This window comes from Solea solea, chromosome 21 (assembly GCF_958295425.1).
Source record: "Solea solea chromosome 21, fSolSol10.1, whole genome shotgun sequence".
Lineage (NCBI taxonomy): Eukaryota > Metazoa > Chordata > Actinopteri > Pleuronectiformes > Soleidae > Solea > Solea solea.
The window spans coordinates 7609923-7635016 of NC_081154.1; the positions used below are offsets into that span (position 1 = coordinate 7609923).

General features: G+C 41.9%; 1 protein-coding gene across 6 annotated transcripts; it reads left to right on the plus strand.

Moving 5' to 3' along the window:
- fmnl1b (formin-like 1b) lies at nucleotides 1-24669 on the plus strand. 6 transcript variants are annotated; one of them, XM_058621961.1, is made up of 27 exons: nucleotides 1-126; nucleotides 329-815; nucleotides 8023-8106; nucleotides 8557-8640; nucleotides 9668-9741; nucleotides 9860-9943; nucleotides 10348-10491; nucleotides 12405-12513; nucleotides 12741-12817; nucleotides 12905-12998; nucleotides 15576-15650; nucleotides 16254-16364; nucleotides 16441-16590; nucleotides 16945-17046; nucleotides 17414-17657; nucleotides 18444-18713; nucleotides 18818-18942; nucleotides 19090-19292; nucleotides 20502-20736; nucleotides 21517-21585; nucleotides 21679-21759; nucleotides 21834-21963; nucleotides 22267-22430; nucleotides 22530-22631; nucleotides 22724-22819; nucleotides 23011-23125; nucleotides 23905-24669. In XM_058621961.1, exons 2-27 carry the CDS (start codon nucleotides 657-659, stop codon nucleotides 24003-24005), a joined length of 3282 nt encoding a protein of 1093 aa, XP_058477944.1. In that variant the 5' UTR covers nucleotides 1-126; nucleotides 329-656; the 3' UTR covers nucleotides 24006-24669. The 6 variants fall into 6 exon arrangements, with proteins under 6 accessions (XP_058477944.1, XP_058477945.1, XP_058477948.1 ...); XM_058621962.1 differs by adding an exon at nucleotides 23299-23378 and having other exon boundaries at nucleotides 1-815; nucleotides 23905-23997; XM_058621965.1 differs by adding an exon at nucleotides 23299-23378 and having other exon boundaries at nucleotides 1-815; nucleotides 12426-12513; nucleotides 23905-23997.
- Nucleotides 24670-25094: the final 425 nt, after the last annotated feature.

The window sequence follows — 25094 nt, forward strand, 5'->3', positions numbered from 1 at the left end:
AGTAGCTGCCTGCTGGATATCTGCCTTCCTCTGTTGTTTTAGCCTCTGGACATGGAGATAAAAGGTCCAGAGGCTCCCAGCGTCCTTCAGCAGAGGAAGACTTCCACAGATTACATGCAAGCCCAAGTAAATCTCTTTACCTGAGTGGACAGTTGCTTGGTGTAAAGTTTTTTTTTATTCACCTGTGCAGACAGAAACACTGGAGTGATACCTGTCCTTCTCAATCGTATTGTATATATTTTATATTCTTAATTCAGGCTATCTTGTGCGGCAGCTCTAAACGGGTACCTTCTCCCCTCTCCTCCCTTTTCTCTTTCACTTTGTTCAGCTGTCACTCAGCCTGTCACTCCTCAGGATATCCCCTTTCCCTCTTTCTAGGATTTCATAATGCATCAGGAACCTGTGTGAGGTCTGACTCTCATTTGGTGGCCGTGCTGGATTTCATCCAGCTGCTGGAGAGTATGGACACGGTGACATGCCGGGGTCATGGAAATGATGAGAGGTCACAGTCCGGTGGAGCTCAGAATCTCTCACTTTGAACTTTGAAGAACTTGACTTTGAATATTTGCTTAACTGAGACTTTTTTTTTTTTTTTTTTTAAGAGAAGAGTCTTTGAGTTTATTTTATTTTTTTTAAAATCTGTTGGACCTACAATCATGGGGAACGCAGCAGGAAGTATGGAGGTGCCCCTCGCAAAGGAGGGCAAGACGACGTCGGCTTCCACAGGCTCCACGGGCCCCCAGAAGCCAAGTGCAGGGCTGAAACTGCCAATGCCACCTGAAGAAGAGCTGGAGGAGCGCTTCAATGCTGTGCTGGTGAGCTGATGCTGTGCAGGTCTGCTGCAGCACATGTCACCTCTCACACAGGGCAGCCGAGCACGGAGCAAACAACACAAAGAATTTAGGATATGTCGGAAATGTGCATGTTCCTCGGAACGAGCTTATCGCTGTGCCAGGTACACAATGTCGCTGTGGAAAGATACATACAGAGGTTTCTTTATACCGAGGCTTACTGCAGCATTATAGGCTCACTGTATGGTTGACTGGAGGGAGAATGGCAGATCTGTTTACATTTTAATAAGACGTGCAACTAAACGTGGGCTCTTGAATTAGCACGGGCGGCTTCAAATCAGCTTAAAATACCTGTGTTTGTAAAAGAATTGGTGCAGTTGTAGTGGTAGTGGTCTGGGGAGGGCCCGCTCCTTCAGTCTGTGCACAACTCCTGACCTCCTGAACAACAAGTATCTTTGGTATAAACCGAACACACACAAATATTCCTAAAACTAAAAATAGCCTTAAAGATAACACTTAAAAAAGTGAATAAGGATCATTTCCTAATGTTCAAATGAGCTTTCTGTGGTCACACACCTCTGCTGACACGGTCCAAAACTGCTACATTATTCTGTGACCCATTTTAAAATAAAAAGAAAGACATGTGTTCAAGAATCGATGGCCCAGTGATATCAGATATCAAATATAATACTAATTTCCCCCCTGGTTTTGATCAAAAAACAGATTTTTGCAAACTCGATTCATTACATTTGCTAAGCTGTCACCAATCTCACCACGTGTAGGTGAGTTTTGTGTGGTCATAAGCTTAGGAAATAATTGTCATAATCACTTAACTTTGAGTAGGAAACAGGCAGAGCGAGAATGTCAAACCTCATCCAGCAACATCCCATTGTTTCATCGTGCATGGGCTTCAAATGCTGCTGTCAACACATATGGATGTACACACACAACGGCAGGAGACAAAGTCTGATGTGTTTCATGGTTGTAATGAGAGTTACTATCATTTAAAACCAGTCTGGACATTCTCCTCTGACCTCCAGCATCACCTAGGTAAACCCTCCAGTAGATTAGCAGTTTCTTACAGACTCAGGCCAACAACCATGTCCTTAGTAGATCTGCAACTAAACTAGTTATCAACTAATCTGTAATTTATAATCTAGGTGAATCGATTTGTTGTTTGGTACATAAAATGTTGATCGGATGTTCTCAAATGTCTAGTGTTGTCCACAAACCATAAGGATTAAGTTTGAATAGTTTCTTTCATATATGGAGCAAAAACACCTTGTTTTAAACCAATTAATCAATTAACAAAATAGTTGATGATTCATTTAATAATCGATCAGTCATAGCAGCCCTAGTTCTATGCAACTTAAATCACCTTTTTTCCCTAATTCCCTAGTTCCGCAGGTTTAAATGTATTGATTTGCTGCCACGTGATTGGCTGTGTAGCATATAAAACGGTTGGAGATGGTTTTATTTGTGTGAATCACTTATAGGTTTCTGAAACGTTGAACAGAATATACAGATATTTAAGCAACAATGGCCAAACCATGACTTCATGAGCGGCATTTTCCCACGGATATCTCTGTTTTGTCCTCATTGCCTCACCGAGCCGTCAGTCGTCTCCTGACGACAACAACAACAGTGACGAGATGGACTCGTGTCCACATTGTGACAACCTGCAAAAACAAGATACAAATGTGTGTCTTCCTAACGCAGCTATGCTCACTATGTTGCCCGACGACTCGCCGCGTGTTTGACTGCATTCCTCCTCAGCTCGGCCTTTCGAGGTGATGAACGATGATATGTGACATCATATGCAGCTGATACGGTGATCGCACCAAACACAGACAAACAGAGAGAGGCTGAAGGTATATAGCGATCCATTAGAGCCCTGATGAATGTGACGTCCCTCCACTGAGGCAGTTCAATCGATGGGCGAGAGCTTTAAACGCTCCTTCTCAGGGCAGGACCACAACTCTAATGACTTCTGCCGAGTAGCTGTTTCTTATTTCTTTTATTTATTGTCTGGCAGTAGGATGTCCCCTATCAGCATCAGCTGTCTTTATTCCGTTATGTAGTCAAACGTAGTCATGAAAGTGAAAATGATGTCCTGACTAAAGGTCTGAAGCAGGGTTGTGTCCACAACTTTAGACATACAGAGATAATAATAATATATACTGTACATATTCCATAATTGTCCCATTTGACACATGCTCTCCTGCAGCGGGTCAGCTGTTTGAGGCTTTGACTTCATAGGTGCAGCTGTTGTGTGTGTGTGTGTCTGTGTTTGTAAAAGTGTGTGTGCACTCATTTGCACACTGACCTTTACCCGACTAGTAGTCCTCACGGAGACCAAAGCCTGGTCCAGTAAGGACTGAGGAGTGAATTGTGGTAAGGCTAGTGTCAGACATTAACTGTTTATGGCCAAATGAACAGAATTGAATGCAGCGTCTTCACTAGAATAGCTGTGCAAACACATGTGTGTGTGTTTATACTTGTATTTGTTACCTCGTTAGGACATTTTCTGACTTAAACAGTAACCTTGTCAGGACTAGTAGTCCTCATGGAGAACAAAACCTTGTCCCAATGAGGCAAAATCTTATTTCTGAGGAACTGGTCAAGTTTTTCTAAGGTTTGAATTGTGGTTAGGTTAAAGTTAGGCATTAACTGGTCATCGTTAAGGGATAATGCTAATGTCAGCTCCCCAAATGAATGAATTTAGTGCAGTGCAAACTGTGTGTGTCTTTATACTTGTATTTGTTTGACCTGTAGTCCTCATGGAGACACCTAACCTTAGAGAAACCTTAGGCAAAACCTAATTTCTGAGGAACTGGTTATGTTTTTTTTTCCTAAGATTTGAATTGTGGTTAGGTTAAGATTAGGCATTAAGTGGTCATGGTTAAGAAATAATGTCATAATAATAATAATGTTAGTGCTTAGAAGAATAGCTGTGCAGGCCTGGGTGTGTGTTGGATGTGGAATCGCTCCCACAATGAATGACTGTGCCACAAGTGTCCTGTGCCAACTGCTGCAGATTTCTAGCCTGTGCTGGGTGTGTAACTGCAGCAGAGTGTGGAAAAAAAAGAAAAAGCAGCTGGCATGTGCATCAGTTTAACTAATCACTAAAAAATAAATTAAAAAAAAAAAAAAATGTTCTTCTGCCCCAAGCTGGGCTGTTAACATTCAGATTTGTTACCAAATAGATCCTCTCTCCTCCACCATGCCAGACCCCCCCCCCTCTCGACTCACCCACCCCCCCACTTCACCCCACATCGTCTGCTGATGCAGCAAAAAACCCGCTCTGAGATACTCAGTCTGCATGCAAACCAGCCTGTGCAGCCTGTGTGTGTGAGGAGGCTCATTGGTCGTTGGTCTGTCTCTCTGCAGATGCTCTGAGGGGAAAGAGGTGCTCCTCTGAGTTCTGTGCAAAGATGATAGGATCATTTGCATGTGAGTGTGCAGTATTTGTGTGCGATATACGAGCAGAGGAAAGCAGGGGGGTGGTGGTGTTTCTTCATGAGAATATGTCAGCGATGCTTTCATCACACGATGATGATGCCACTGCAGCAACGTCAAAAAAACACGGCAGGGAAATCAATAAGGAAAAGCGGCGAAAAGAAAAACATGCGCATGCACAGTTTGTGACAGTTCAAAGGCTTCGTTCAAGCCCAGATTTACGTGGAGCACTTCTGCTCTCCTCACTCTTTTACATAACACTTTGCATATTTCCCATCAGGGAATGCAGCAGTGGGTGGAATTGTAAATGTACATGTGTGGATTTGTGAACTGTACATACATAGAGATACAAAAAAGGGAAAAGAGGAAAAAGGGAGGGGGAGAGGACATTTTGTGGCTCTTCTGGATTTTTGTGGAGTAGTTGAAAAGTACATCTTAGAATACAATACAGAAGAATAGCATTTATATGTTTATATGCCACGTTATTTTACTTTTTTCCATTTTCTACATGGCAGCGGAGAGTTTTCCTGGTTGACATGATTTCCCTATTCAGAGCGGGTGACATCAACCCCATGCAAAACCTCTGGCATGATCAGATAGTTGGTGTGGTGACTGCAGAACACAGTGGCCTTAAAAACCCCCCACTAGTTTCCCTTGTACTAACTCATTTAAAACACAAACCATCTGTAAAATAGATGATAGAATAAAAACAAGCAAGGATCCTGATCCTGTGAATCCTGTGGGACAACTCTATTATATAGCAGCAGATCCAGAGTGAGCTCCAGATTGGCATGATTACCTTGTGATATGGTGAAATCAGATCATATGGAAAACTCTGCTTCGTGTCAGCGAGGAGGATTAGAGGAACGGTTTCAGGGAGAATCCAGATTTAGCAGTAATTATTCAGCCACTGCTGCAAGCTCATTATAATTTCATTGATCGATGCTTTGGGGACAGTCAGCACATTCAGGAATTCAGGAGCGAATCACTATGCATCATTCAGTGACACAAAAAAAATGTCCCACTTCCCCGTCTTACTTACAGTCTGAGCCATGTATTCTTGAATTTCAACACTGTTTTTTACGAAGATTACAGAGTTTTTATTACATTTATACGTATAAGAGTAAGTGTCATCCACTCTCTCTGACGAGTGTTGAACCAGTTCACACGACTTATGTAATGAATTATGAATCAGAAACCACACACACACGCAGACATACACAAAGCAGACTACACAATCAAATTATAGCAGTTAATTGATGCCTTGTCTAGTCAGTATGAATGACGTAGCCTTTGAAAATACGAAAGTAAAACATTGGCTGTCTTTTAGTTAGGGATGGGAATCGGTATTGGTATCGGTATCGGTATCGGTCTGATCCTGCATGCTTCACTGTGCACAGACTGTAAAAATGTAAATAAAAAGTCAAAGTTTGGGCTTTTTATTTCTTCTTTTTGGGAGGACGATATTTGCTACACAGTTTGAGAATCACGCCTTTGAAATGACTCAGCACAAATGTACTGCTTCATCATAGCTTCTTGGCCAAGTTTGGGCAGCCCATGGCCAAGTGGAAAGGGAACTTGGCTTGTAACCAGAGGGTTGCCGGAACATCCCAACAGGGTACCCCTGAGCAACCCCCATTGCTCCCCGGGCACCTTCTAGGAAGGGTCCTTGTAGAGGATGGGTTAAATACAGAGAAAGAATAACTCCTAGGGGATTAATAAGTAAAAAATGGGCTAAAATGACTGTATTGGAATAATATCGGTAGATACTTGAATTCTTGATATCGGTATTGGTATCGGTATCGTCCCATCCCTACTTTTAGTTACTGAATATAAGCAGCACTTACTGATCCATAAGCTCCATTCATCAGACCTAGTTTATCAGATTCAGACACACACTGCACCATTGATTTGCTGTGCTGTTCAGTATGTACTGTGCCCCTGTTTTGTAAGCATGACGCACACACGATGCCTACATGGTACGACTTTTACTATTCGTCATTATAACAGCGCTGTTATAAAAGAACACTCACATATTATAGAAACTGTTAATGTGGTTCAGCTGAGGCTTATCACTGAGGCCCCGGAGGTGAAACAGCAGTAAATCACCACTAAGTAACAACTGCTGGACATTCCTCTGCAGGCTGAGTCAATGCCCGATGACTGAGCTGAGCCGTGAGCTCGTGATGGATGCTCAGGTCACTCGGCTTCGGTGACTAAGAGGCGAACAGGAGGACGGTGGGCTGATGAGGGTAAACAGATATGACACGAGGAGGTTATGTGGCATTTATGCTGCTGACTGGGTTTTGTCCTTGAGTGGGAGTCTCCTGTCGATTAGCCCAGTTTCACGTGTGTGTGTGTGTGTGTGTGTGTGTGTGTGTGCGTGGGTGGGTGTGAGATTATAATTAGTACAGCTGACGTGTCTGGGTCTCTGTGCCGCAATGTGTTCAGTAAATGGGACACCATGAGCGGATTTATCAGAATCTTTCATGTGGACTTCTCAGAAAAACTTTACCAAGGACAAAACTTTATCGGGCAGATTTTACTGCTGACAACAAGAAGAAATGAGGAGTTTGTCAGTGAGCAGCTATAGTGCTTGTCTGAACAAATCCTGTTCAAAAAGAGTTGGAATTATTATACCATAATTGGCATTTTATAATACAGAAGGTATAAGAGGTGCTGTTTGAGTATTTTCACTTTTCACTTTCACACACTGTATTTTTATCATTTTTTAGCATGAATTCATTTTTAACTTGACAAATTAAGGTTATCGGTTGGATATAGTCATGGATAAAATGTGAATAAAAGTGCTCAGCACAAAATAAAAGTTAGTAGCACTACAAAACTCACTCATGAGAACTATTATTTACGATATTTTACTTTCTTTAATTGTTCTTTAGAGCGAACGCTTTCCATCAAATTTTGAATCCTGGACAAATCTATAATTTTTCCACCTGTTAGTGTCTTGTTTGGGAGTTAAAATGGATTTGCCTTTGTCCAATTCGAGCAATGTTTTTAAGATATACAGCACAAATATTTAAACAAGATTAAGGATTAGAGTCGTCTGGTTTCTGGAAATTAAGTTGTCATAGAAACCAGCTGAGCAAACACTAGTGGCGGTCCAGCTCAGCGTCTGGCGTCCACTGAATATTGTTGTAAAACAGATTTTCAAGTGAAGCCACAATATTCAGTGTTTATTTTCATAAATTCAGTCTGTTTTATTGTGGAGAGGACGAGGATAATTCAGCTCCAGAAACAGAAGAAGGTCATTTCAATATGGCAAGGGCTGTTCTTCACTACTTGATAATGTCATCAGAATTAACATCTTACTATTGATTTGATAAGTAGACACTCTCAGGAACGTGTAATCACTGTGCCGAGTAGGCGAGGAGCGACACCACGGTGTAATATTAGCAACAGATGTGTTGTGACAACAGCCCGATAATGGCCAGCGTGGTTATCACACACCCGTGACGCAGAGAGTCATCAGCAGTGGACTGGACCGGTGACTGACAGAGAACGCTGTGATGAAGCGCAGGGTGAAACCATTTACAGCACAGTCATGAATTAGTGAAGCAGGTGCCGTAAAAGGTGAACCGACCAGGGAATGTGTGATGTCATATTATTGTGTTTGTGGGGTTCACATCAGAGGTGCAGGTACATCATATTCCCTGTCTCCCTGTCTAATTCAGAACATAATGCAGGTACAATATAATAATTATTAGAAAAAAATAATAAAACATTTGCAATTTTTTTTTATTTCTCCATCCAGAACACTATGAATCTCCCACCGGACAAGGTGAAGATCCTTGGTCAGTACGACAACGAGAAAAAGTGGGACCTGATCTGTGACCAGGTGTGTCTGCTTTACAGTGGAAGAAAAAATGTTTTAAATACACATGCGTCGTCCAAACAAACCGTCTTATCATTAAATTAAATCTGTATTTAAAGTCAATCAGAAGCATCATAGTTATTTTTTTTTACTGTAGATGGTGATTCAGTTTACTAAGTAACACAGGAAAACATCTCAACCAATACACAAACACAAATACACACATGAGGACGCTCATCAATATTGCACATCACTGTAGCAACAGCAAGTTAGTCCTAAACAACAGTGACTCATGCAGCTTTTCTCTGTTGAGGCATAATAACAAATGAATAAAAGTTTGATTAGTTTAATATAAAATAACTGCCGCATCATAGTAGAATCATTTCTGGGAGCCTTTTTAGATCAAACCCTCTGGAAATGTTGTGTAATGAAACAGCCGACGTGACATCCACTTGTGTTTGTGTGTGTGTGCAGGAGCGGTTTCAAGTAAAGAATCCACCATCCGCATATTTGGAGAAGTTGAAGAGTTATCTGGATCATGGAGGAGTCAGTCGAAAGGTACGCATCTGTCACTTATGGGTGACTTTCTGTTTGCAGAACTTTTTTTTTAAATCTCTTTAACTCTTTGTGAAGGTAGCTGAGGGGACGCTGTGGAGTGGGAGTGGATTTATGAACAATAAAGTTTAATTCAGGCTTGGGGGGATCAAGCAGTAAGTGTCCATGGGCACATTTGAAATAAATCAATAGAATTAAAAAGGAACATCGACTGGACAAGCAAACATATAGCAGGTGGCCAGCACCATTTACAAATAAGGGGGAACATATAACAGTTAATTCATTAATACATAAATAACAAGACAAAAATAAACATTCTTAAATATTGAAAATACATTTTCTTAGCCCATAAAAAGGACACAACACAGAGGGGATTTGATCAAGACCCACCGCTGTCATCCCCATGGTCATAACTAGAAAGGACTAGGCCAATTAGGGCCCGGAACCAATAATATGTTTCCGTTTCTGGACGACTCCCTTTCGCTGCCGGGCAGACGCGGTCAGACTGCGGACCACAACAAACACTCATGGCTTCAACGCTAATTAATGTCCTGCTTAATAACGTTGTTATTAATATTTGGTGCTCAAGCTTGGGTCCCTGCTTGAGCACATTACATGTCCACAGCATCGCGAATAATCCGGCGTGTCTCCTCTTTACAAGAGGCACACCGCACCCGCCCAACAAGCAGCAACCCCGCGTTCGCTTCCGGTATCGCTGCCTGGAGAGAGCTTCTCTTTCCGTTACACTCTTATCACCATATTTTTACTTGATTAAACTTTTGGTGGGAAGGAAATGAAACACTACACTAATCATGTTAACAGTAGATTTATCCACTCTGTGAATGTTTGTCTGTAGTTATCGTAGACTGTAGTACATGTTTCTGGAACACCAAATATATCCTTCCATTAATCCTAAAATGAGTGTTCAGTAATTGGCATTTGGAACACGGTGCTCTAAATTCCCCATTCTGCCATTTTAGGAATAATTCAGCATTCACTGACCTTATTACGCATTATGTTTTGATGTCAGTTTAAAAGACGCGTCCAGGAGTCCACACAGATCCTGAGAGAGCTGGAGATTTCCCTGAGGACCAATCATATAGGGTGAGTCATCTTTTAAGTTTCTTTGTAATCATTTTTTTGACTTTCCACAAAATCACTTGGAAGTTTGTTGCCGTTTGCAGCAGAACCTCCTAAATCAGTACATACTTTATGCTTTCAGCTGGGCTCAGGAGTTCCTAAACCAGGAGAACCGAGGCTTAGATGTTCTCGTGGATTACCTGTCATTCGCCCATAGTGCTGTCACGTACGTATCCGCTTCGTTTACAATCCTGGAATATCTGGTGTTTGCATATGCGTCACAGGTGATCATGTCCCAAGATGCATTTGGAGTCGGACTGGAATGCATATGGTCACATTCTTTTAACAGTATGAACACAAACGTGTCCTGTTTGCCATCAAAATGAGTGTAGAGAGAGGAGGCAGAGGCATCTAGTGAAACTGGTATGTGTTCATGTGATTTTAAAGTTTATTTCCCAGGTTAGTGCCTATTGTTGTTATTATGACAGCTGCTGATACTCAGCTGATTCTGTCAGTGCACTTCTACCAGGTCTGAACAGGGCCACACTCCCTATCACTGCATCACACAAAAATAGATCTTTTTCTTTTTTTTACGATGAGCGTAAACTCTGACTCATCTGTGACTCACAGGTACGACACAGACTCCTTGGACAACTGCTCAGTGCCCGCGGATAAACACAGAAGCACGGAAAAATCCTTGGAAGACGTGAGCAGAAGTGCCAGCAACTCTCCGTCTCACGGCGCCTCCAAGAGCAGCAAGGGCTTCACAAGCAGGTGGGAAGACGAACATTAGGGATGCGACAGTTTGAAGTGCGTTTACTGTGTGGGAAAAAAAGTATGAAGGATTACAAGGAGTTTGAGCCACACTACACTAAGAAATGTAAACCGGTGTGTTCACTTTGGCTGGAGAGGAGAACACATGACAGCTGGGTATGATGAGAGACGTATTGTCATCACAAACCCTTAGTTAACTCTCTTTGTTGTCATATAATCCAGTGTAAATACGCGATTCACTGTCGATATTCACACATTGTGATTTGCACCCAAACAAAATACAATCACAGTGTTTGACCTAGACAAAGTGAACTGCGTTCATTCATGCACAGAAATCCTTCATAAGCTGCAAACATTAGGTTTGTTTCCAAATAACAACTCTTGATCTCCATGGACAGACTGCAGACAGATGCAGAGCTGAGACTATTTACGTTTGATTTCCAGAAAGACTTCACATGCACACACAAGCACTCGTACACAAATACAAGTAGGCATTTTCAGAAATTGTATGAGGGGGTTTCTCCCCCCCCCCCCCCCCCCCCCCCGCCTGGTTAAATGAGAGCAGGAAGTATAATGGAAGTAGCATTTAGCCACCAGGGAGCGACTTGGCTGGTTGAAAAAAATAACAGCTTGATTTATAACACGAGTAAACATTTTTAAAAATTAGTTATATTTGCACTCTGTCTTTAATCTTTCCTTAATACACACCAGTGGTGAACACACACAAACTGGGCAGTGGGCAGCACTTATCTGCACCAAGGGGGGCAATGGGGATTTGGTACTTTGCACAGGGGCACCCTGGCCCTTGACTCGTCCTGGGAATTGAACCCTATTCCTCTTGGAAAAGGAATAGGGTCTCTCTCTTTAGGTCCAGTTCATCTTCAGTGTTCTAGTGTTATTAACAGCTGGTATCATCCAGTAGGTGCTTGGTTGCAGGTGACTTATGTGAATTTTCATTTTCAGAACGTGACATTGCACCAATGAAATCACAAATCAATGTCTACATCCATTTTTACACGTTGTCTATGTTTAAGAAGGGCCACACGGTTGGCGTAGTGGTTAGCCCTCTTAACTTTGCAGTGACAAGGCCCAGCGCATGTTCTCCCCGTGTGTGCGTGGGTTTGTGCCAGGTTCTCCGGTTTCCTCCCACAGTCCAAAAACATACAGATTTGAGGATTAGGCAATTTGGACACTCTAAATTGACCGTACATTGTCTCTACTGTATGTGGCCCTGTGATGGACTGGCGTCCTTGTCCAGGGTGTGCCCCGCCTTTTGCCCTATGTTAGCTGGGATTGGCATCAGCGATCTCCACGACCCTCATGTGGAGGATTAAGTGGAGGAAAAGGGATGGACAGGACAGTCTATGTATAAGACCAAAAAATTAATAGATTGAGAAAATAATACTCCGATTGGTTGCTTAAGTTTATCACTGGGCATGGCAACCATTTGTAAAAGAGGTGATGTCAAAAACAAAAAAACAACATAATTTAAAAAATGTTTGAAATTGTGAAATCTTAATAAGCAGTGTCTGTGAAGCATCACTTCAAAAGCCTACATTCGCAAACATATAATTGTTCTGCAGCAAGTGCATTCCTAGTCATTGTCTCTGTACGTCGTGTGTGTGTGCATCACCTCTCTTGAGCGTGTATGTGAGAAATCTGTCACATCACAGATAAACACACACTCTCTAGCCTCTAGTTAGAAAAAACAAGAGTATCCGGTTTCAGTCTGGCTGTGATCTGCAGCTCCTAAGTCTGCTTCAGTCCAACACACAGCTCAAGCATCGTGTCATCAAAGCAGAAGTAAAAGACCACAAACACAATCCGCTCCGCAGTCGACACTGATGTTGTACGTTTTTTAGCGTCGGTACAGCGGTAACAAACCTGTAACAGCCGCATCTCTCACCTGGCAGATTCCACTCTCTCCAAAACAGGAAAGCTGCGAAGAGCTCACGTGTTGTGAGCCAGAAAGATGACGTGCATCTCTGCATCATGTGTTTACGTGCCATCATGAACTACCAGGTATTTAAAAACCACCCACTCAACATCTTAGTATCCTTGCTTGTTTTAAAAGAAAGGTATCGACGACCTTCTGTGACAAGAAGAGAAGTGAAGTACAGTAGCAGGCCAAAATGTACAATGATAATTATAGTAATGGTTAGAATCTGAGATGCACAATCATGAAATACAGAATTGAAAAAATGAAGTCATAATTAAAGGATACTAATACATTTTGTGTGTGTCGTCAGTCGGGGTTTAACCTGGTGATGCAGCATCCGTGTTGTGTCAATGAGATCACGCTCAGCCTCAACAACAGAAACCCAAGGTAAACACAGAAAATATGAAACATATTTTAAAAAAAAATACTCTTAATTAAAAGATTAATGTTGATGATTCAAATGTTATCTTTCAGGACTAAGGCGCTGGTGCTGGAGCTCTTGGCTGCTGTTTGTTTGGTGAGAGGAGGCCACGACATTATCCTCTCGGCCTTCGACAATTTCAAAGAGGTATGATTGAAATATGCAATATGTTCACATGTTTAATGTTTGTCTAACTACAATAGTGAGGTGCCAGTAGGAAGACTGAAGCAGATTTTTATTAATAGAATCATGAAGTTTAATTTCAAAATGTGTTGAAAAAACATGTGTTTCAGCACGCGTTAGCCAATTTAAGACTCACTTTTCTTGTCTTTTTGAGATTTTTAGATGGTAGTTGGGTAAGAAATGCAGAAAATCTAAGAAAATCCTAAAACATCTTTTAATATGTTTGAAGAATTTTGTTAAAATGTGTGTTAAAATGAGTACAATTGAAACAGTTTATTGAATAAATTAAGATTCTCCCCCAAAAAGTAACACTCAAGTTACTTTTCCATGAAGTAAAATGGTGGTAAATGAAAAGATCAATGAGGAGATGGCACTGAATGTTAAGTTAATACAAAATAAGCCACCAGACTTTAATTAATGTTTACATATTCATAGTTTTCCTTCTTTTGAAGGTTTTCTGCATCGAGTCTCACTTAAATCAGTTGAAATGACCATTATGAATACAAGGAATGACTGTTTTTTGGTTAATAATACAAGCAAAAATCCACCTGAAAGTCATAATTCTGTGATAATTATGAGTAGAGATGGCTCTGGCCTTATTTTAAACTGCTTTCATTTTAAACATAGAGGTATTATGATACCTCTGACATACCAGTTTGTGCTTTAACATGTTTAAAAGCAGGTTAAGGGGAACCCCAAAGGGACATTCCCCCCGGCTGTCCCTTGACCCCTGACCCTGTCAGCTGCTGCATCTAGTTGCCCCGCCGCCAGCGAGTGAAGAGGTGTAAAAATGTGAAACACTTGTTGCGTCGTCTTTGGCCTCTCCTTGGCCTCTCTCTCATCTTTGCCTGACAAAGCAGCAACTGCCGCCAACGTGTCGCCTCCTGTGGCTTCGGCGGCGCTGACACAGACGGGGAGCATAAATGTGAACCTGGACGTCTATTTTTGTAACACCAGTGATTTTAGAGCACAAACTCCTGCCCAATAGTCACGTTTTCTTCTGGATTTCTGTTTCTAATGTTACAGTATTTAAAATATAAGACGCACTGAAACCCAACACATTTAGACGTGTTCATTATGTACAGTAAAGGGTAGTCATATGGTTTGAAAGCCAGTGTGTATCATGACATGGAAGCTGTTTTAAGGTCAGACTGATTTTAGGGTTAGGTTAGGATTAGGATTAGGCCAGTAGTAATTATGGCTAAGGTCCGAGTAACTCTGCAGGAAATTAATGTAAGTCAATGCAGTGTTCTCTCTGAAGTCACACAGTCACCAGACTGTGTGTGTGTGTGTGTGTGTGTGTGTGTGTGTGTGCGTGCGTGCGTGCGCACAGTTGTGTGTAAAATAGAATCGAAACACAATGTGCTACTACTGCTTAATCCTCCACATGAGGGTCACGGGGGGGGAGCTGGTGCCAATCCCAGCTGACATAGGCGGGGTACACCCTGGACAGGAGGCCAGTCCATCACAAGGCCACAATGTGACTCATGTGTTTCTTCAGGTGACAAAAAATACAGCATCTGTCCTGTAACCAAGCAAACAGCGGAAGAAAGCCGACGTTAAATTAAAGCTGGCTCCTTGTAAGGATCAAATCCTCTGGCAACATCAGCCCTTGCCTGCTTGATTAGTGCGGTATCAGTTATCACAGCAGTGACTCGAGTATCACTCTGAGCAGCTCTTGTTTTGGGTGCTGCGGTAACGTGGAGCCGTGTGAGTGTGTGTGTGAATGTGTGTGTGGATGAGAGCCAGAGGGAGATTGGGGGAGAGAAAGATGGAGAGAGTGATAGAGTGGGATAGAGAGTGCTCCTGGTCATGAAGTGCAGGCAGGTGGGCGCACAGCCAGGAGCCGGTTTATGTGTCCCTCAGTAGCAGAACATGAGCGTTGTGTTGGACCGTGCGGGCTGCCAGGTCGGCATGCTGCATTATTTAGCAGACATGAGTGGGCAAAAAAAAAAAAAAGGCAGAGTATGAGGCGGCAAACACAGACAGACTGCAGAAGGATCTGCTGAGCTGTTAGCTAAGAGAAAACTGTGAGGATTTACTCACATTTACCTCCATCTGCCCTCTCTGTGGACAGCAGGAGAGAACACTGGATAATGTGTGTTGGTTTGGAGAGAGTTATGGAGAAATAAAAAGTAATCGTCCTGCACAAAGCAGAGACGGACACTTTTGTATGTTTGAGCCTGAAACTGATGTCACAACGAGATTCCCCCACACAGACAGCAGCCAAGTGAGCTGTCCTGTCACACAAGCACGAGTGATGTAGATACAGCGAATAGATGGATGGACGTGTTTTTTTTAAAATCCAATTCTGTGTGCGTACACTGCCCCCTGGTGAGAAGAGGTGGAGTAAAAAAGACAGTGAACACATCTCTTCCATCATCGTTAGCGTGCGTCTCAGATCTAAGACGTCACCTAGATTCAAGAACTACACAATTAATCATGAAGCACAGTGAGAGAGAATTAAAAATTATATCAGTCGTGTTCATACCGAGTGCCTGCTGTGATCTGATGTTTTTGTTTTTTTGTTGTTTTTTTTAGGTGTGTGCAGAGAAAAGCCGCTTCGAGAAGCTCATGGAGTTTTTCCGCACTGAAGACAGCAACATTGACTTCATGGTGAAGTTGAATACTTTTCATTTTAATTGTAATTGTAAAATAAAGGATTGGTTGGAATTGTATTATATTTATATCATAACTATAGAACAAAGCCGCTTTGTATAAAATTACAGTGTGGACCAGAACAATAGGAATAATTAATCACTTAAACCCCAGAAAATGGCAGTCGTCCTGTTTAATTAAAAGGCCTGTGTGCAATTATGTAAATTTGAATTTGAGTACAGGGAATTTTGTGACAGCACAATGTTTTTGTTGAAATTTAAAGTGTATTTTTTTTTCAACCCTCAAGATTATGACGTGTGACAGGAAGGATAAAAGGATATTATATTATATTATATTATATTATATCATATTATATTATATTATATTATATTATATTATATTATATTATATTGGCTGATTAGATGCTGGTCAGGTAACAGTTTAATTATACCATGAAACACGTGCAACAACATCATCATATGTCTCGTGTCATCAGAGCAGCAGTCACAAATCGAAAGACACTCCATTACACTTCTGTCATTTGACTAATAATTGAAATAAGCGGTTTTCTAACAGTACAAATGTATCCTGAATGAAGCATTTCCATTGTCTGTCCATCAGGTGGCTTGCATGCAGTTCATCAACATTGTGGTCCACTCAGTGGAAAACATGAACTTCAGAGTTCACCTTCAGTACGAGTTCACCAGACACGGACTGGACGACTACCTGGAGGCAAGTTTGACCTTTTTGAAATGACACGGTTTGTGTTCATTCGTCAAATCTCACATTTGTTGTTGTGTGTGTGCAGAGGCTGAAGTTCACCGAGAGTGACAGGCTGCTGGTGCAGATCCAGGCCTACCTGGATAACGTGTTTGATGTGGGAACTCTGCTGGAGGACGCGGAGACCAAGACCACTCTGCTGGAGCACATGGAGGAGCTGCAGGAACAGAACACACAGGTGCTTTCAGGGAGGGTTGAATCTTGAATGGATAAATCTGACCTGAAGGTGGCAGCTCACACTCACCTTCTGTCCAAGCTGCCAAATCCAGGTGTACAAAGCATGTAGAGACTGGAAGATTTAGTTTTTTTTTAGGATTAATGGTATGAAGACTTTAATTAGCAAAAAGAAAATCATTAAAAAAATGCTAGAACTTTATCATTTTGGGTTATTGAGTGTAGATTGTTGGGCAAAAATGTCAAATGTCAAACACCCACAAATATCTGTTCATACATTATTCAGCACAGATGTACTGCAATCCCTCTCAGTGCATATGAAGATAATAATGATCTGCTACTTAAACTTGTGTCACAGTTGAGCAGCAGGCTTCAGGAGAGTGACAGGGAAGCGATGGAGAAAGTCTCAGAGTTGGAGAAAAAGCTCATTCAAACCACCAAAGAAGTGGAGCTCCTGAAGGTAATGTGCACTAGTCTCCTTTCTGTGTTTCCTTAAAGGAAAAACACCGAATATCACAACCTGTATATTCTATTTTCATATTGTTGTATCTGTTTGTGATTGAATATTAAAATGAACCAAACACACTGGTTTCCCATTTTCCCTCTATAATGAATAGAAACTAGACATTTTTTCCTAAAAACTCCTGCACTGTTCTCATGATGACCTCACATCACTGACTCTCCAGAATCAGTGTCAGACAGCTCCAAAAGTCATTCATCAGTAGTAACTGTACTTGAAGTGTTTCCCCAGATGTTTCACCACTTATCTAAGAGGCTTCCTCACTTCTCTTGACTCTCGTGTACAATGACTTATGTATGTCTTACAGGAGAGTCTCCGGGAATCGTGCGCTCAGGCGACTCTGCTGCAGCAGCGCGAACAAGAGCGCGAGACAGAGCGCGAAAGCGAACGGGAGCGCGAGAGAGACAAGGACCAATCCACCCAGGCCTTGAGGGAGCTGGAGGCCAAAGTTCAAGCCCTGGTTGAGCAGGGGGTTGTTCGAATGGAGCGCTCCCCATCGGGACACCTGGAGATTCAGGTGGTTCCTGTCATCCAGCACGTGATACAGAAAGGTCAGAGCTGGTTTAATAATAAGAAACAACAGAGGCCAAAAATGCATTACCTGTGAGCACTAATGAGGTTGTCCTTGAGGAACTCGTTCAAATAATAACATATTCACTTTGAATTCAACCAACTCACTTGAAAGAGGGAACAGTCAATTTAAATCCAATGGAAAAAGAAAGGTTAACTTCTATAAAAATGCCAGTCATCTAGGTCGTGCCTTTTTTTTTGGTCACAGGCGCACATTAAAATGTTGAATATACATTAAAAGCCACATTTAATTAAAGTAAGCTCTTGAGAAAGATGATAAAATGAATTTGTTCATTCATATTATTGATTGCTTGAAGGTTGTGAGGGGGCAGTTGGAGCTCACACAGTCATGCTCACTCACATTTACATCAAATTGGTCTTTGGACTGTGGAGTACTCATACAGGTTCCTAGTCAAGCTGAGACTTGGTTCCCCTTGCTGTGAGTGTAAACAAAATATGATTTATGGAATAAATTGTGCCCAGAATGTCAATGTAGCTCTCCTCAGTTGACCTCGAACCAACACAGCCAATAAAATATAGTGACTTGACTAATTACTCACACCATCAAAAAAATTCACATTTCCAAGAAGACTTTTTATTTCCTAAACCTTGGATAAAGCAGTGATTTCAGTCAGACAGCAGCTGCAACACAAGATCATTTCACCCTGAAAGTATTGGATTTGTTTTTTAAGGGTTCTTTAATGAATGTTCAGAGATGGATCAACACATTTGAAAGGGAAGACTAACGTCACTGTTGTTTCCTAAAGCCACAGCCGAAGACGAAGCAGGAACGGGAAATGACAGCACTCCCACCTCCTCGGACTCTCCGCTTTCCCTTTCTGAAGATTCTCTGCAGTCAGTAGTGACACAAGCTCCTCCTCCTCCTCCTCCTCCTCCTCCTCCTCCGCCACCGCCGCCGCCACCACCTCCGCCTCCACCGCCACCGCCACTAGTCTCAACTACAGCTCCTCCTCCTCCACCTGTTGCTCCACCACCTCCTCTGCTGCCTCCTGGAGGCGGAGCCGATGGGAGCTCGGGTGGGTCTCCATGTGATTATCCATGTATCCGTCTGTCTCTCTGTTATCGTGTCATTTTGCTTCTTACGTGGCCAATAATTCATCATCTGGAACGATTTTTCTAGGCTGTAAAAAAAAGAAGCCAGTTCAGACCAAATACCGCATGCCTCTGTTCAACTGGCAGGCCCTCAAGTCTAACCAGGTGGCAGGAACCGTCTTCACCGAACTGGATGATGAGCACGTGTTAGAGGTTTGAACAATAATTCCTGTTTCCAGTCCTTTCCATCTCTGTTCACTCTGTTTTGAGAGGGTGATGCTGATGTGGCGTACTGTCATTCATATGATTCATTTCTTGTTAAATCCACTGTGCGTATCCTAATTGCGTCTCTTCTGTCAGGAGCTAAACATGGCTAACTTTGAGGAGCAGTTCAAGACCAAAGCCCAGTCCACACCTGTAGATGTGGGGACCATCAAGATGAAACTGGTCCACAAGACCCCCAGTAAAGTGTCTTTAATGGAGCCCAACCGGGCAAAAAACCTGGCTATTACGCTGCGCAAGGAAGGAATGGCTGCGTCTGACATCTGCCATGCCATCGAGACGTGAGTAGAAAACCTAAAGAACATTCTGCCTGTTCCAATGTCTGTTAGATTGAAACTATTGACTGAAAACACAGACAAAGCACCCGCGTAAAAGTTTTAGAGGTGAATTCAACCGCTGAAAAAAAATGAGGTCGCTCAGCTGTTTAATTAGAAAGATTCTTATCCGTGTGTTACAGATACCACCATGGTACTAAGTATAGCAGAGGTCTGAAACTCACGTAATATCAAGTTATAATCAAGTCTGTAGGTTTTTGAATCATAAATATGTTTCTGTTGTCAACTTTACATTTTCCATGTCAACAAAGACACTTTTATTCTGTGAAATATTGGCACAAATTATCGTTAAAGAATATCGTGATGTCATTTTCAACTCAAATCACCCACCCTGAACGCTTGCCTTTTCCCAAAAAGTTGAACTTGTTTTCACTTGACAGGAGTAGACGCTCAGTGGCCCCCAGATTATTTGGGATTGAGACCCCTGAACGGCTTGTAGGAAGCGCAATATTTTTAAAGCCAGAATGTGTGGTAAAATTAGCATTTTAGATTTAATATAGTACACAAAAATATTCTACAGCCTGAAGAAAACATCTTCGTTTCCCATAGTTCTGTACAAATATGACACAGTTATCCTTTTAATATGTTATTCAAATGAAAATGAGAATAATGACGTAAAGTTCCATTCCCTCTGATATCGTGATTCATATCGTGATATTTAATAAAAAATAATCGCAATTACATATTTTTTTTAAATCATTTATCAGCCCTACCCTGAAGTAAACAGATGATGGAGGATAAATGAATCAGACAACTTTACTTCTGTTGGTGTCAGTGAAGCGCCCACACTGCCCCCTGCTGGCGACATCTAGACGGCGACAAGTAGATAGTGAAATAATGAATCATGAAAATAAGTCAATTCTCCATCATAGACTTATTTAAAGTGTTAATAATACTTCTAAAAATAAAATACATCACATCAGTAGTGGCTATCACACCTACACTGCTGGTGTTTACACACAAACCCTCGCTCTGAGAGTTTTCAGGTGAAGAAAGCGGCATACAAATAACGTTACATTATCTTTGCTCACAGGGAGAATAAAAATCACCAACACTTTCCCACTGCAGCTTTAAATAATGTGGGAAAAATCCTAATATGTTGTGTCTCCTGCAAAAAACAGTAAGACACATTAAAAGTGGAATCCTCCCCTGCAGGTACAACCAGAAAGCTCTGAGCCTGGACTTCCTGGAGCTCTTGGAGCGCTTCATCCCCACGGAGTACGAGATGAAGCTCATCCACAGCTACGAGTGTGAGGGCAGGCCCCTGGATGAGCTCAGCGAGGAGGACCGCTTCATGGTTCACTTCAGCAAGATCCCGCGGCTTTCTCAGCACATCAGCACGCTCACCTTCATGGGCAATTTCCACGAGAGCGTCCGGCTGATCCAGCCTGTGAGTTCCCCTGTGGAGTGTGTGAGGTTATGCGGGGTTATGTTACATGGGCCGCGTGTCAGGAAAGAAAAGTTAAGTAGAAGTTGGACTGAGTTCCCTGAACACCCACCCTGTAGTCTGCTTTACTTCTTCTACACGGGATAATCAGCGTTTTCTGTACGTATTTGAACTAAACTCTCACTGTGTTACTGTGATACTGAAGGGAAACATAAGCTTTAGACAACTATTTGTGCTGAAAACCATAAATAACAAAAAGTCTTGTTCAATTTAAAGATTCCATAATGTTTCTATAGAGTTATGGTTTAAAGGAGTGTACGTTTATGATATTAAGGGGCTCTGCGTTTAAAATTCCTTTTGCCAACAAGGAATACAATAACTAACTGTCTGTTTTTACTGTAGACCATCTGTTTTCTATTTAGGGGAAATATCTCTTCCCTAGTTTAGTTTAAGTTTTAATTTTATTGGTTTGTTTTGACAGGGATGGTGCACATTAATATACATTGCCATAGCTGGCAAAATAACTTGTATACACAGTATATAAAAGCTTATTTTTCTTCTCTAGCTGCTGAATATATGAGACCAATTAACTGTTTACAACAAAGAATGTTAAAGTTCCTAATAAACACTGGACTTCATGACAAATATTGAGTAAAACTAAATAAAAAAACACAAAGACGCCCTGATGTAAAAGAAAATTCAGTGCAAATTACACTTAAAAACTATTAGTCTCTGTCCAAGATGATTAAAAACAAAAGTTTCATGTCAACTTTATTCTTTCAGCAACTCGATGCCATCATTGCAGTGTCGATGTCGATCAAATCCTCTGGCAAACTAAAGAAAATCCTTGAGGTAAAGTTGCTTTTTTTTGTATTGTGTTTTATTAATAACAAAATGGTGCAGAAAAGTAAATGTCACATTATTTGTTTCTTCTGTGACGTGAAGATCATCTTGGCGTTCGGAAACTACATGAACAGCGGCAAGCGCGGGGCGGCGTACGGTTTCCGCCTGCAGAGTTTGGATTTGGTGAGCGACATACAACCATGCAACATTTCCATGGACATTTCAGTGTTTGACTGTTCGCGTTGCATTTCCCTCAGCTGTTAGACACCAAATCTACAGACCGCAAACAGACGCTGCTGCACTTCATCGTCAGCGTCATCCGGGACAAATACCCAGACATCCAGTCCTTCTACACGGAGCTGCACTTCCTGGACAAGGCGTCGATGAGTATGTCATTTCTTTGTCGGAAAGGACTTAAACATGCTTTACGCGCTAATCCAACAGACTAATTGATTAACGAAATAATTATTTCAGCCCTAAATAGGAGAGCCAAATGTCATATTTAATAAGAAGACTTTCCCTTTGTGCGGCTTATGTTTTCCTCTGACCCTGAAACCACAGTGTGACCTTTCACTCGGCTTAAATGCCATATAATATAATTACCACGCTACACTTGCAGTGATAGGAATGTTAATTTGAAGCCTCTGACCGGCCTTTTGATGAAAACGACGCCTTTGCTTTGCCTCGCAGTCTCTCTGGACAGCATCCTGCAGGACGTGCGGGCGCTGGAGAGAGGCATGGAGGTGACCAAGAGGGAGTTCTCTGTGGAGCAGGAGAATCCCGTGCTGCAGACGTTTGTCAGCGGGAACACGGAGCTGCTCAACTCGCTTGCAGCTGATGGGAAAACAGCGCAGGTCAAACTTGAATGAAGCGCTGTGTTAACGGTGTTGTGTGTAATTATTTTGGGGTGAATTGAAGAGCTGAAGTGGATTCTCCGTTTAATTCTTGTACAGGATGTGTATAACTCGGCTGTGGAGTACTTTGGAGAGAACTCTAAAACGACGCCTCCCTCCATTTTCTTCCCCGTTTTTGTCAGATTCATCAAAGCGTACAAGGTCAGATTATTGGATTTTCAACGCCGTTCCTGCACAAACCAGAGCTGATGACGTGCTTATTATTTGACCTTCTGGTGTTGTATCTCTCACAGCAAGCCGAGCTGGAGAACGAGCAGAGGAGGAAACAACACGTCCTGAACTGTGAAGCTCCAACGTCTCCACCTAAGCATAAAGTCATAGAAAACCAGGTACCGTCTCAGTTCCACGCGAGAAGGTGACATTAGAGTAATAAGTTTACCATTTTCCTGGGTTTTCTCTTCCTAGTTAGCACAACCTTATGATTTAAGTATCAATAAAAGAGGGTGAAGTTGAAACAAGTGTCTGAGCGACTGGATTTTTATAAAAGATGGTGCTGGGTGTTGGATGTTGGGTGTTTCAGGTGTCCATGGTGCCCAAACTGCCGCAGATGGACTTGATAGCGGAGCTGAAGAGGAGGCAGGTGTCTCCTCTGGTGAGGGAGGGGAAGGACGGAGCCATTGAGGACATCATCACAGGTACAGAACTACCCGAAGCCTGGTTGATTTGCACTATTTAAACACTGAGCACATATTGCACTTGACTGCATCTTCCTCCTTTTCTTCAAAAAAGTCTTATTTCTTATTTCACTCTTTTTTTCTTCCTGGCTTCTTCTTCTTCTTCTTCTTCTCTGTGTCTGCGGCGCCTCCAGCTTTAAAATCCGTGCCCTTCACGGCTCGCTCTGCCAAACGCTCCTCTCGCCTCTTCTGTGACTCTGTCTTCAGTGACGAGGTGACTCCCGGGGCCTCATCCGGTGTATGGTACAGATTGTAGGGCATTATTGATGATGATGATGATGATGATGATGATGATGAGGAGGAAGCTCGTCATCTGCATGGTTATTATCATATTACAGACTTTCACTGTATTATCAATTCCAGCACAAGAAAACAAAACACCTTAGATGTCACGTCATAAACCCGGAAACTCAACCACATACATACATATACACACATTTAATAGTCGCAGCTAATTAGGAAGTCGTTACTGATTGGACAGGAAGTCAAATGGGCTCATAAACTGTCATAATCTGCCAATATCCTCAGTGCTGTTTACTGAAACTGTCTGATGCTTTTAGAAGTGAATTATAGATGTGAACGCTGCAAAAGCCTTATGACTGGATCCACTGCTGTGGTTGAGGTTTGGTAAAGTTCAGGCCCAAAAAGTTGACTAAAAGTATTGCCTTCATTATTATTCCTTTCTCTCAGGTAGATTGTTGATGTGTTTTCTTCTTTTTTCTTGTCGTCCTTCGCGTCAGATTTGAGGAATCAGCCGTACAGGAGGGCAGACGGAGTTCGGCGCAGCGCCAAGTGGAAGCCGGGACAACAGCTGCACGTGTCCTCAGACATTTCTCTCTGAGAACAAACACCGTAGACCCAGATGCCGGCACAAGCACAAGAGCTCGGATGTTTCAGTCACCGTGGCGACATTCTTATGCATGTTTGAGAATACAGGCGTTTACAAAAGAGGAAAAACAACAACAACACAACACCTGCAGCTTAAAAACACACGCTGACGAAAAAAAGTTTGGATGAAACTCTTCGGTCTAAACTGAAAACAATAAGCTTAATGTAATGATTATATGAATGAATGAATATTAGCTGCTCTTAATGCTAATGACACTGGATGTCATGTGAGCTGATTAAGGCAATTCCATGGAAGAATGAGCCATTGAGCTGAGATGTTACACGAGTGCTTCATTAACGCAGCTCAGAAATCACAGCCCTCAGAAACTTTGACACACGGACCACTCATGAATCATTTTCATCGTTTTTTGTTTTTTTTTATTCCTTTTTTAAATGTTCTAGACATGATTTTTTAATTGGTTTTAATTTGAATAAAATATTAATTTTCAGTGCCGCCATCCATCTTTTTTCTGTTCCCACAGTATAGAGCTCGCTACGAAATTAAGCTGAAGATTTGTAATATATTTAGATTATTTTTAATACTGAAGTGAAAGAATGATGATGAACTTCTACTTTTGCTTTGGCATTTCAACAAATAAAAGAATTTTATACCTTTATACCTGACTGTGTTGTGCTTTTTTTGGCTGAAGTGAAAATGAAAAATTTGATTTTTACCCTCATTTTACAGCTTCTAACTGATTGTGATGGTTAAACACACTTTCCTTCCTTCAACGAATGCCAAGAGCAGTGACACCATTATCAATTGGTGTAAGAAACATCTTTAAAATAAGGGAATTCATGACATTAGAGTAAGCAGCAAGACACCAAATGTGTTTCACCCCTTTTCAGAAGGGGGTGCTGCAGCACCTCAGCAACCTGGCCTGCACACATCACCAGGTACTGGCTTTAAGAGCAATGCAGCTATATAGCATTAATTTAAACGTTCATCATAGTAGAGCCAGCGAAATATAAGCAGAGAAAACTATTGTTGGCGGAAACGAAGAGGAGGAAACGACTGTCTGACCGAGTGAGGGGCAACACA

What these genes read in the sequence shown, in the direction of transcription:
- fmnl1b (XM_058621960.1), top strand. Translation starts at nt 657, where the DNA reads ATGGGGAACGCAGCAGGAAGTATGGAGGTGCCCCTCGCAAAGGAGGGC. An exon ending in GACTGGACGACTACCTGGAG is followed by an intron (nt 16,365 to 16,440) that starts GCAAGTTTGACC and finishes GTGTGTGTGCAG; the next exon opens with AGGCTGAAGTTCACCGAGAG. An exon ending in TGCAGGAACAGAACACACAG is followed by an intron (nt 16,591 to 16,944) that starts GTGCTTTCAGGG and finishes CTTGTGTCACAG; the next exon opens with TTGAGCAGCAGGCTTCAGGA.